General features: G+C 32.5%; 1 protein-coding gene across 2 annotated transcripts in view; it reads left to right on the forward strand.

The window, feature by feature from the left end:
* Positions 1–3,462: 3,462 nt before the first annotated feature.
* Positions 3,463–13,012, forward strand: part of LOC145306282 (uncharacterized) — a 37,419-nt gene continuing 27,869 nt past the window's right edge. For both annotated transcript variants that reach the window (XM_080148354.1, XM_080148355.1), the window contains exons 1-8: positions 3,463–3,598; positions 4,640–4,743; positions 5,274–5,349; positions 7,775–7,898; positions 8,627–8,676; positions 9,002–9,052; positions 9,726–9,810; positions 12,553–12,625. In XM_080148354.1, coding sequence (XP_080004480.1) covers positions 3,532–3,598; positions 4,640–4,743; positions 5,274–5,349; positions 7,775–7,898; positions 8,627–8,676; positions 9,002–9,052; positions 9,726–9,810; positions 12,553–12,625 — 630 coding nt within the window. In that variant the 5' untranslated portion in view covers positions 3,463–3,531. The remainder of the gene's footprint in view (positions 3,599–4,639; positions 4,744–5,273; positions 5,350–7,774; positions 7,899–8,626; positions 8,677–9,001; positions 9,053–9,725; positions 9,811–12,552; positions 12,626–13,012) is intronic.

The following is a 13,012-nucleotide window of genomic DNA, read 5'->3' on the forward strand; positions in this document are numbered from 1 at the left end:
CTAAAAAGTTTAAAATATAATAGGATGTCTGTTACTTAAGATCTCGCTAATCCCTGCACCAGTGAAGCTTCTTATAGGTCCATGGAAGGTCTATAACTATTTTGGGGGAAATTACCTTCACCCTTCCAATAGAAATCGGCTCTGTAAAAAAGATTTTTTTTCTGGCTTTTTAAAACCAAAATTGAAGATGGTAATTTAGTTTGCTAAAGTTAAGATTTTGAAATCAGTCCAAAAACAAGGAAAGAACTGAATTATTTCCAAACTATAATATTGACCTTATGGTGGATAGCCAAACGGATTTAGCCTAGTTATAGAGAAGCTTTAAGTTTATTTTTGTGTAAAGATAAACTGTTGTTCCTATTAAATTACAAGGTAATTATGAAGAGGGTTACCACAAAAAATTATTTTTAACAAATAAATGTTTTGTGTTTAATGTCAATTTAACAATATTTAAAAGTCAAGGATAGATATTTAAAGTTTTATATTTTTTTAAATCCTAAAAATCCCAACTATTGCATACAATCAACTCTTTGATTGTATGGCCTTTGTTTTGAGTTCCTAAATGTGTATGATAATAAGTTGCGCCTTTTTTGGACCAAGGTTTTCACACTACTCTTACTATCAATGTTGTGCATAGCAGCATTAGTAACATATTTTCTCGTATTCATTTGAATCCGGTGGATAGGAACCGGTTCTCATGAATACGAAAAAACTATGTCTAGCATCGTATTATATCCAGTTTTCTACGAATATAGAAATGTACAATCATAAGATTAAAACTAGTTTTTTTAGCCGGTGCCTTTGGCACCACGGGGCTAAAAAAAACTAGTTTTAATCTTATAATTGTACATTCTATATCCGCGGAAAGCCGTTTATAATACGATACGAGAAATAACTATTAACGTCTTTTGTTACAACGATAACAGGGCTGAGATTCGAACCCATCACCTCCCCAACGATTAACTAAGAAATTATTTAGAACTAAGAACGTCCAAGCTATTTTTGGGGAGTGTAGTGTAGAATATTTTTCTATGTCCCAAAGTGTACTATTGTTAAAGGTATAATATTTCTTGCCCTAGTGTTTTTCATATATTAATATCTTTAGTCAGCAGAACGCCAAAGGACTTTCTGTATCATAAGAACGAAGAATGCTTGTATGTCTTGTTTAAAAAAATTCCTTTCGTTGCTTAGCCAATCAAACAGCCAAACCAACGATTAATTTGTACTTCCCAAGAATAAATAAACAATACTACCCCCTGAGAAGATTAAAGATTTTAAAGTTTTGAAACTGTAATCTTTTATGGACCATCAATTATCAGACCCCTAAAGTTTGTAAGTAAACGAATTAGCGAACGTGTATAAATATTGGGGTCAGTATAATTTGAAGCCCGATGTCCCCTCCCTCCTTCACTAGATAATAATATAAAATGGTTATAATTAACCACCTGAGCTAACCGTTACATACCGACCCTAAAAGAAGAAAAACCGTACTCATAAAAATTCTTCACAGAAAGCTAAAAAATGTAATAATTCTGTAATATCAAAGTATTACACATTTCTACACAACGCGCCACGACAATCAAAAAATGCGCGAAAAGCAACGTAAAATTAAAGAGAGCCTGCTTTCAACACGTCTTTCAACTACGACGGACCAATTAGAACTAAAATTAAAACTAGTAGCGTAGCTCTTCTTCAAACCACTATGATAGATGAATAGATAGATGGATTGATAAGCTGATAAGTTTTTGGATGGAAAATTTACAAGCAATGAAGCATATGTAAGAAATCTAAAATGTATTTCTTTTTAATTAACAAAGATAGCAACATCCACGCAAGGAAACCTATACAGATGCCCCCCCCCCCCAAAAAAAAAGAATAAATAAATAAAAGCTTGGAATTGTTGACACTAATTCCCCCCCCCCCCCCCCCCAACCACACTATCAAAAATACACACATAGGTAAATAGATGAAAAAAATCTTTAGCCCAAATTTAAAGTTCTAGCGGCTACGCCCCTAGAGGCCTCTAGGGGCACTTGAGGAGAGGAAAGTGAAATTTGATAACCCAATTTCTTATTTTAGATTTTAAAAGAAAAAGTTAAATTTTTTTTTTTTTTTTGAGGGGGATTTTTCATTTTTTGGGGGGGTTGGGGGTGTCCCACCCCCCAAAAAAAATAGTTATAAACCTTCCCGGGACCTATGAGAAGCTACCCTGTTAAGGAGAACCCGATCGGTTAAGCGGTTAGCGAGATCCTTCGGTACAGACAGACACACAAACACACAAACATCCTGTTACTTTATTATAAGGATAAAATTCTGCCTTGTTCATTGCCTAACCAGAAAAGATTTATCTTCCAATTACATTTCCCTGTATTTCTGGCAAAATAAGTTGAGTAGTGAACTGAAAAGTACTATTTTTTCATATCAACCTCAACTTTTTAGGTGCAACATTTTGATCATTTTTTTAGTAGTAAAGCTTCCCTACAAGACTTAGTGTATGTCTGCAATATGCAAAGACCAAATGTTTTCATATTTCATTTCTATTTTGATCTTTTCCATTTGTATTGTTTAACACAGTTAGTTTCATTTCTATAGATGGCGCAGCCGCTGTTGATATCAGACAAAAGTGATTGTGGGAATATTAGATTTAATTAAAAATCCGTCAATAAACAAAGATGTATTAGAAGTCCATTATCAATTAAAAAACTCGGGAAGACTTAATTTTTATATTTTGCACTATACTTTAAACATCTACATATAATACAAAGTAGAACGAGGTGCGTCTGTTTGTTTGTACCGAAGGATCTCGTTTACCGCTGAACCGATTAGGTTCTCCTTAACCGGGTAGCTACTCATAGGTCTCGGGAAGGTTTATAACTATTTTAGAGGAGAGTACCATCACCCCCCAAGCGAAATCGTCCATAGGAAAAAATTAACCAACCCCCAAGAAAAAAAAGTTTAAAACTTTCTTTAAAATCTAAATTTATGGATTTTGGGATCAACTCCCCCACCTCAAGTGCCCTTAGAGGCCTCTAGGGGCGAAGCCGCTAGTATAATATAAAGTAGTATTTTTAAAAAATGTCTTTAGGTGGTTTTAGGCTATTTTCCTGACCTCTTTCACCCTCCCATTTAGGTTAGGGACGAAGCAACAAGTTATAAATAAATTTAAAAGCACTTTTCTTTGCAATAAAAACAATTACATCATAAGAATACATATGGCACAGTAAAAGGACACTATGGTATTGCTATTTTCAAAACAATCGGAAAGGTAATAAAAAAGGCTTTGAAAATTAAGTAAAACATTTAGATTGTTGTTTCTTTTGTCTCTTTTCAGCGTCAAAAGTAGAAATATTGTTATTTTTGAACTATTATAAAAAACTACATTTATACAAATTACCTAAACACATTTAAAATGATATAGTTTCCTTTATGATTTTTCTAGAGTATTTCTTTATCTTTGAAAGATTAAAAATATTCATATTGAAAGTAAGAATTAGTCTTACCTTTTAATTTGTAATAAGAAGGCAGAAAAGAATGAAAATTTGTATTTTGTTATTCTTAGCTTTCATTAGCAGGGCTGAACTTAAGGTTTTTAGTTCAGGTATACATTTTTAATAGTAGCAAAGCTACTTTATAATTTATTTTGTCTTTCAACCCGTCTTTCAGACAGTCAGTCCGCAACGCTAAGGGGAAAATGTGATTTTCTCAGCTGCTTTAAAATAGACGGCTGATTTTTTTGTGTGTGAAAATACCCTATACATTACATATGAGCATCCAGTATGTAAGTTATTTTGTCCGTCAAACAGTCATCTACAAAATATAGATATTTAAAAATATAAGAATACGCGAGAAAGGTATTGTGGTTATGTTCTCCAATATATTTATATTCTTGAATTTAACAAATCATCAAATGCTCTTTGAATCTTCTTGCGTGTATTCCAATCCATGATTTTTGTGCTTCGCTACTTATTGAAGTTGTCATTCTTGTTTAAAATAAATATGGAAAATCCTGATGGTCAATACTTTAATTACAAAAATAGAAACATAGTGAATTAACAATCCGATCACATTATTTTTAGATAGTGTATAATTGTTGGTCCAAATTAGAAGATATTTTTTTTAATTAAATTGTAATTTCAAAAATTCTATCACACACATTATGGGATTTAATCATATCTGACTAACTTAAAAATCTTCGTTTTCTAAATTTTCCTTTTTTGACAAAGTCTAAACAGTTTTTATTTTAAGGCTAGACAGTGCCTGGCAGGCATAGGTTAAGTTTTAGGATTTTATTTATTTAGCAAAATTATGTTTTCTCTATGCCTAACCCCTATAAGGGCGCCTTACCCTATATGAATACTTTAAACCCAACTTGTGACAAAGCCCAAATTGTTTCAAAATTGTGTCAAAAATGATCCATGTGACGAAATAAAATTAAGAAAGATGAGAGGAAAAGTGGGAAAGAAAACCCCTAAAAAGAGATGGATAATCCCTCAATTTTATGACGTCACATGGATGATTTTTAAAAACAATTTTGACACAATTTGGGCTTTGTCCAACTTGACCAAAGTTAATAATGAAATATACATATATCTTACAACTTATATTGTTAACAGGGTATCCATAATTCATCATTTTGTAGATCCTTGGAAATGTCCTGGAAATGGTTTATTTCCAGATCCGGACAACTGTCAGTGTTTCTATGACTGTGCCAACCTCACACCTTTCCATGAATGTTGTGGAGTCGTAAGTAGAAAAAATTGGTTTTAATCTTATAATACAATGTTATAGATAACTATTCTAGTATAGATTTGAAACTAATCAACATCTGCTGGATTATAATCGGTTATGAGCCATAATGAAAATTCATGTATAAAATTGTAATACAGACAATTTTCTACGAATATTAAAATAAATTATAATATTAAACCAAGTTTTGTTGGCTCGGCTTTCATTACCCTAGGGCCTGCAAGATATCAGTTTCCAAAATTCCCAAAGGTACAAAAAAATATAGACGTTTTTAGCTATATGTCTATGCCTTTTAGATTATGTATCTAGGGACAATTGTCTATAAAACCATGCAAGAAACATTATCTAAATCATAATTTAACATTCATTACCATTATGAATTCAGAAGATTTCTGATAATAGAATTAGATATTTATGCATATATGCCCCTTTTATCTAAGAAGCACAGACAAGTTTAAAATATCTTTATGCAAGCACAATATCAAATCTTTTTAGGAATAATCACTGAATAATTTACAAATTTTTAGGGAACCTACTTTGATGCAAACTATTTGACCTGTGATTATATCGACCATGTTGACTGTGGAGACAGACCCTTGCCAGGTAAATACTACAACATGTTGAGTTATGATTATATTAATCATGTTGATTATGGAGACAGGCCCTTGCCAGGTAAATACTACAAAATGTTGAGTTATGATTATATTAATCATGTTGATTATGAAGACAGACCCTTGCCAGGTAAATACTACAACATGTTGAGTTATGATTATATTAATCATGTTGATTGTGGAGACAGGCCCTTGCCAAGTAAATACTACAATATGTTGAGTTATGATTATATTAATCATGTTGATTATGAAGACAGACCCTTGCCAGGTAAATACTACAACATGTTGAGTTATGATTATATTAATCATGTTGATTATGAAGACAGACCCTTGCCAGGTAAATACTACAACTTGTTGAGTTATGATTATATTGATCATGTTGATTATGGAGCCAGACCCTTGCCAGGTAAATACTACAACATGTTGAGTTATGATTATATTAATCATGTTGATTGTGGAGAGAGGCCATTGCCAGGTAAATACTACAACCTGTTGAGTTATGATTATATTAATCACGTTGATTATGAAGACAGACCCTTGCCAGGTAAATACTACAACATGTTGAGTTATGATTATATTAATCATGTTGATTATGAAGACAGACCCTTGCCAGGTAAATACTACAACATGTTGAGTTATGATTATATTAATCATGTTGATTATGAAGACAGACCCTTGCCAGGTAAATACTACAACATGTTGAGTTATGATTATATTAATCATGTTGATTATGGAGACAGGCCCTTGCCAAGTAAATACTACAATATGTTGAGTTATGATTATATTAATCATGTTGATTATGAAGACAGACCCTTGCCAGGTAAATACTACAACATGTTGAGTTATGATTATATTAATCATGTTGATTGTGGAGACAGGCCCTTGCCAAGTAAATACTACAATATGTTGAGTTATGATTATATTAATCATGTTGATTATGAAGACAGACCCTTGCCAGGTAAATACTACAACATGTTGAGTTATGATTATATTAATCATGTTGATTATGAAGACAGACCCTTGCCAGGTAAATACTACAACTTGTTGAGTTATGATTATATTGATCATGTTGATTATGGAGCCAGACCCTTGCCAGGTAAATACTACAACATGTTGAGTTATGATTATATTAATCATGTTGATTGTGGAGAGAGGCCATTGCCAGGTAAATACTACAACCTGTTGAGTTATGATTATATTAATCACGTTGATTATGATGACAGACCCTTGCCAGGTAAATACTACAACATGTTGAGTTATGATTATATTGATCATGTTGATTATGAAGACAGACCCTTGCCAGGTAAATACTACAACATGTTGAGTTATGATTATATTAATCACGTTGATTATGATGACAGACCCTTGCCAGGTAAATACTACAACATGTTGAGTTATGATTATATTAATCATGTTGATTATGGAGACAGGCCCTTGCTAGGTAAATAATACAACATGTTGAGTTATGATTATATTGATCATGTTGATTGTGGAGACAGACCCTTTCCAGGTAAATACTACAACCTGTTGAGTTATAATTATATTGATTATGTTGATTATATAGACAGACCCTTGCCAGGTAAATAATACAACATGTTGAGTTATGATTATATTAATCATGTTGATTGTGGAGACAGACCCTTGCCAGGTAAATACTACAACCTGTTGAGTTATGATTATATTAATCATGTTGATTATATAGACAGACCCTTGCCAGGTAAATACTACAACATGTTGAGTTATGATTATATTAATCATGTTGATTGTGGAGACAGGCCCTTGCTAGGTAAATACTACAACATGTTGAGTTATGATTATATTAATCATGTTGATTATGGAGACAGGCCCTTGCTAGGTAAATAATACAACATGTTGAGTTATGATTATATTGATCATGTTGATTGTGGAGACAGACCCTTTCCAGGTAAATACTACAACCTGTTGAGTTATAATTATATTGATTATGTTGATTATATAGACAGACCCTTGCCAGGTAAATAATACAACATGTTGAGTTATGATTATATTAATCATGTTGATTGTGGAGACAGACCCTTGCCAGGTAAATACTACAACCTGTTGAGTTATGATTATATTAATCATGTTGATTATATAGACAGACCCTTGCCAGGTAAATACTACAACCTGTTGAGTTATGATTATATTGATCATGTTGATTATATAGACAGACCCTTGCCAGGTAATTACAACAACTTGTCGAGTTATGATTATATTGATCATGTTGATTATGGAGCCAGATCCTTGCCAGGTAAATAATACAACTTTTCAAGCAAATAAGAGCAAAGACATTAAAAAACAAATTTACAAAAACAAATTCATATCACCAAAAATGCTAGCAATATGATTATATATGAATTTACAGTTAAGTTGCTAATTTGATTCTGACTCGTCTTCAGGAAGTACCCGTCCCCCAAGCACAACTCCTCAACAGCCAACTACCGCACAACCAACTACGCAACAGCCAACCACTGAACAACCAACTACAGCACAACCAACTACCAAACAACCTACTACAACAGCAGGGATAAGAATAAGGATCTATAAATTAATCATTGTATAGTTTTACTAGCGGCTTCGCCCCTAGCCTCTTTTTTTTTTTGGGGGGGGGGGGGTTAGTCGACCCCACTATTTTAATTTTAGTTTTAAAAAGAAAAAAAAATTTTTTTTTGGGGGGGGTATTTTTCATTTTTTTGGGGGTTGGGGGTGTCCCACCCCCCGTGAAAATAGTTATAAACCTTCCCGGGACCTATGAGAAGCTACCCTGTAAAGGAGAACCCGATCGGTTCAGTGGTTAGCGAGACCCTTTGCTACAAACAAACAGACAAACAAACACACAAACAAACAAACAGACAGACATCGTTCTACTTTGTATTATAGATAGAGAGTTAGAATAAGAATTCTTATAGGATCAAATTCCTTTTTTGATGGTCAGTTACTCCAAAGAGTTTTATTTTCATTTTCATGGACAATTTTTAAACAACTATAAAAGTTACAGGTTCAAGCGGAAACAAATTAGATAAAGAGCAATACTGGAAAAAAAAGCATTACGGACACCTTAACCCATAAACCCTTCTGAAAAAAAAATTTATAAGAAATATTCACGGCATTTTTTTCCTTTCAGTTTACTTTTATTACACTATAATTTAATTCTTTTCACAGGGGCTTAGTTAATTTATAGCTAGATTCTAGGTTTCGTGATTTTTCTCTACTTATTTTTAGATCTTTTTCCCTTACACTTACAATGGTTTAGAGCCGGCTACAACAACTATTGCACCTACCCAACAGCCCACAACAACAGGTAAAAAAACTTTAATATAATATATAATATCCTTTTGACTTCAGTAGTATATTGAGAAGCAATATGCTACTCAAAACTCATTAATTAAAACATTTCATATTTTGCCTTCTTGCATGAACATTATGTTTTTACATGCTTTACTCAAAAAAACACTTATAGCAGAAAATGCTCCTTGGAAGCAGCTCATAGTGCCTAATAAAAAATGACGAGATACAATACAAATGAGCAGTAATCGGACAGTATACATTTGTATTGTATGACGTAATTTTTTATTAGGCACTATAAGCTGCTTCCTATATTTAAAAAAGCTTTTAAATTTGTTTAGAAGAAGTATCAACCACAGCAAGAGTTACATCTGCTCGTCCTGACAATGGCGGTATGTACTTCCAGGGATCTTAGGGGATAAGACAATGGATGATAAATTGATGCACATCCCCAATGATGATAAATAAAATTCACCCTGTTATTAATTACAATTATTAAATCAATCACAAAAAGTATCCAATATTTTTGAGCAAATAATAAGGATAACTTTGTTATACAACTTTGGGTACCACTATAATTTACAGCTTAATGTTACCTTCCTATGACTTAAATTTTCTTTGGTTTAAAAGTCGTCCGAATTTAGGATTTATATAAAATATTATATTTAAGCTTATTATTTAACTTAATAAATTATAACTTAAAATCTTAAAAACAGAGACATATGAGAAATGTACAAGGTCTTTTAAAAGAGCCCAAATTTATTTCTAGAAGTTAGTACATTTATGTAAAACCTAAGACCGTGGCTAAAGAATTAGCCCATCCACTCGTCGTCGGGGAGGACCGAGATAATAGGTTTGAATCTCTGTCCTACACCGCGCCATACCTAAAGATGTTAAAAATGGTTTCTACAACAGCTCTGTTAGGTGCGCGACATAAATAATTAGAGAAGGGGGGGGGGGGGGTGCTTTGGCCCATAAACTCTTTCACTTTATTGAAGGAGAATCCCGCCAAAATTAGGTAATATGTATTCCATTTATGTATATGTATCTTTCTTATCATTATAGGGTTTCCAGACAAAGTTTTGGGCATGTATATTCTGTTGGCAGATGAATTCGAAGAGGGCTATGGTGATGACGTAGAATGGGAACCCAGGAAAATATTAACGTTTTAGACAAAGCCTTTTCTGAATATCTAAAAGTTGACGGGATCCAGTATGAACATTTTTGAATTTTGAATAAGAAAGGAAAACTATTTTTTTTGTTGCTTTGTTTTTTTTTGATGATTAGGAGTAGACACACGAACAAAAATCTGAAACTTGATCAAGACTGAAATAAAAAAAAAGCCTGGAAAATTGTTTACTCTTCAGGGAAGCCACTAACTTACCATTCTTACATAAAAGTAACAGAGTGTCTGTGTGTGTGTGTGTGTCTGTAGTAAAGGATCTTGCTAACTTCTGATCTCTTATGGTTCTCCTTCACAATGTAACTTCTCATAGGTCATGGTGAGGTTACCATCACCTTTCAAGACAAATCGACCCTATAAAAAAGGAACTGCATTAAATTTAAAAAAAAAATTTCGTTTTAAACTAAAATAAAAATGGTAGGGTCGACTACCACCTCCCCCTCCCCACTTCAAGGGCCACTAGATGCTTCTAGTGGCGTATAAAGTATTGGAATGATAGTATGGAAAAGACGGCAAAAAAGTTATGAAAAAAAGACACTTTAAACTTTTTATTATAATATGACTGGATTCGTGCACAGAAATTAAGAGGTTTTTTTTCTTAAAATGTATTTTATCTTTTTTCACTGTTTTTGACATAATTTCTTTTTCCTAAGAAAAAAGTATGTGTAATTGTATTGCTTATCTTCAAATCATTCATAAAAAATTTTAAAACATAATCCAGGATTTTAAGATAAAGAAAATAATGATGTAAAGCAAATAAACATAAGAACCAGACACTACAAAACACTACACTAGTCCCCAATGTTTTATGATAAGTTTTCTTATTCGTTGGATCAACAACTACAGGGTGTCCCACGTAAAATGTTTTTTTTGAAACGCTTATTACTCCCATAATATTTGAGCTATCTTCGTAAAATAAAAAGTATTTGGCAGCCTACTACTGACCATTTAATGATATAGTGATAAAAAATCCGCAAAGATAACAGAAAAAAAATCTACAAGGTAATACATAACAGGCTGATTTTAGTGAATATAAGACTAATCCACAAGAAAAATATGCCTTAGTTAACTTTAAAGCAGCTGGTGGTCAAACGGTGGATCACAAAGACTTACTCTGACACAATAAGAACTGGCATTGTAGTCTAATTTAAAAATCTGGTATATTTCAGGTTCTTGTGTGCATTTAAAGCGAGCTCACATGAAAAATTAACAAAGAAGATCAATATTATGCATATTTTTACATATTGTTCGCCTATATTACACTTCAGATTCTTGAATATTGAGAATTTCTAGTATGCCATGTCCAGATTGTTCTATTTTTGTGCTTAGAAAGTCTGAGCGACCAGCAGTTTGGACTCAAACTAATCTTAAAGTTTACAAAGCAAATATTTTCCTCTGGGTTAGTCTAAATTCAATAAAATGAACCTCTTATGTAATACCTCGTAGATTTTTTCCTGTTTATTTTGTGGATTTTTCATCATTATCCTATAAAATGGTCAGTAGTAGGCTGCCAAATACTTTTTATTTTACTAAGCTAGCTCAAATATTAAGGGAGTAATAAGCTTTTCAAAACAAACAGTTTACATGGGACACCCTGTATATTGAACTTTAATTTGTTGGTTAATTTAGTTAAGTGTTCCAACGTTTCCACAATTAATTGTAATACAGAGAAGGGATGAATCATTGGGTACATACATCAATTTATTGGCCCTTATCTTATCCCTATAGATCCCTGTGACATACCAGAGCATTTGTAATCATTTTAAACTTTTAAACTAAAATGCTTAACTTCCAGAATACCAATTTTTTCTTTGGGGTGATTTAATTTGAAATAGATGTAATACAAATTAACTTTTTATTGGGGAAGGGGGAAGATGGGGGGGGGGGGCATATATAAAATAATGGGCAATATTAACCCCAAACACAAACTTGTTTATATATTCTAAATATATTTATGGTATCTGAAATCTGTCAAATGATTGGTTAGGGTCTTATTTGGTATCATTATTTTAAGATTTTAGTAAGAATGATATAATAGTTAATTGTATAGGCGCACAGTTGGAAAGGGTTGGGGAGGAAGGGGTGTAAACGTAAACACCACTCTTAATTCATAAATTTGTTAGGTTTGCTTTCCTTCTTTCTTAAGAAAAATATTTACATCCCCCCTGCCATAATCCTGTGTATTCAACTGCACTGGTTCATAGCATAAAACAGTTAGGGAGTTGAATCCATTTTTATAGAAGCAGAAAGATAATCTATGATTATGGTTTGGACTCTCTAAAACTGTAATCTACCTTTCCACTTTCCCCTCTCTTGGTGAAGATATCTTCAACGCCGATACGATTTTTGAAATGTAAGATTCTACTTTCCCTTCTCTTGGTGAAGATATCTTTAACGCCAATACGATTTTTGAAATGTAAGATTCTACTTTCCCCTCTCTTGGTGAAGATATCTTCAACGCCGATACGATTTTTGAAATTTAAGATTCCACTTTTGCCTCTCTTGGTGAAGATATCTTCAACAAGAGAGACAAAAGTGGAATCTTATATTTCAAAAATCGTATCGGCGTTGAAGATATCTTCACCAAGAGAGAGGAAAGTGGAAGGGTAGATTACAGTTTTAGAGGGTCCAAACCATAATCATAGATTATATTTCTGCTTCTATAAAAATGGATTCAACTCCCTAACTGTAAAAGTAATATTATCTATGCAGACTTTATGAATATCAACAACTTGGATCCAATGTTCTGTTCTTTACCTTTATCAATCCTGCTACTATGAAGGTGATTACATTCTTAAGATTTAAAAAAAGGTTCAACCAATGATGTGTCTACTAGATATTTTAAATATTAACTATTCTAAACCCTAAACGTATCGTATTTCGAGTAAATTTGGAAGGGAATTTAGACATATGAAAATATTGAAATTGGGGAATATTTATATACGTGTGCAAGAATTCTATTTCAAAAATAGGATATTAATTCCCCTCTCACTTCGTTCAAAAATACATCCCTATTTCTATTTTTCTAAATATTCAAATTTCTTAATATTTATATACGAAGTACTTGGTAAATAAATAGAAGATTTTGAAAAATAATAAATTTTTACGTTTTATATTTCTATTTCGAAATAAATCACGCAATCTTAAATTAAGTATGTTCGTTAAACAA

The sequence above is a fragment of the Acartia tonsa genome, chromosome 14, assembly GCF_053477335.1.
Source record: "Acartia tonsa isolate MP-2025a chromosome 14, ASM5347733v1, whole genome shotgun sequence".
Classification (NCBI taxonomy): Eukaryota; Metazoa; Arthropoda; class Copepoda; order Calanoida; family Acartiidae; genus Acartia; species Acartia tonsa.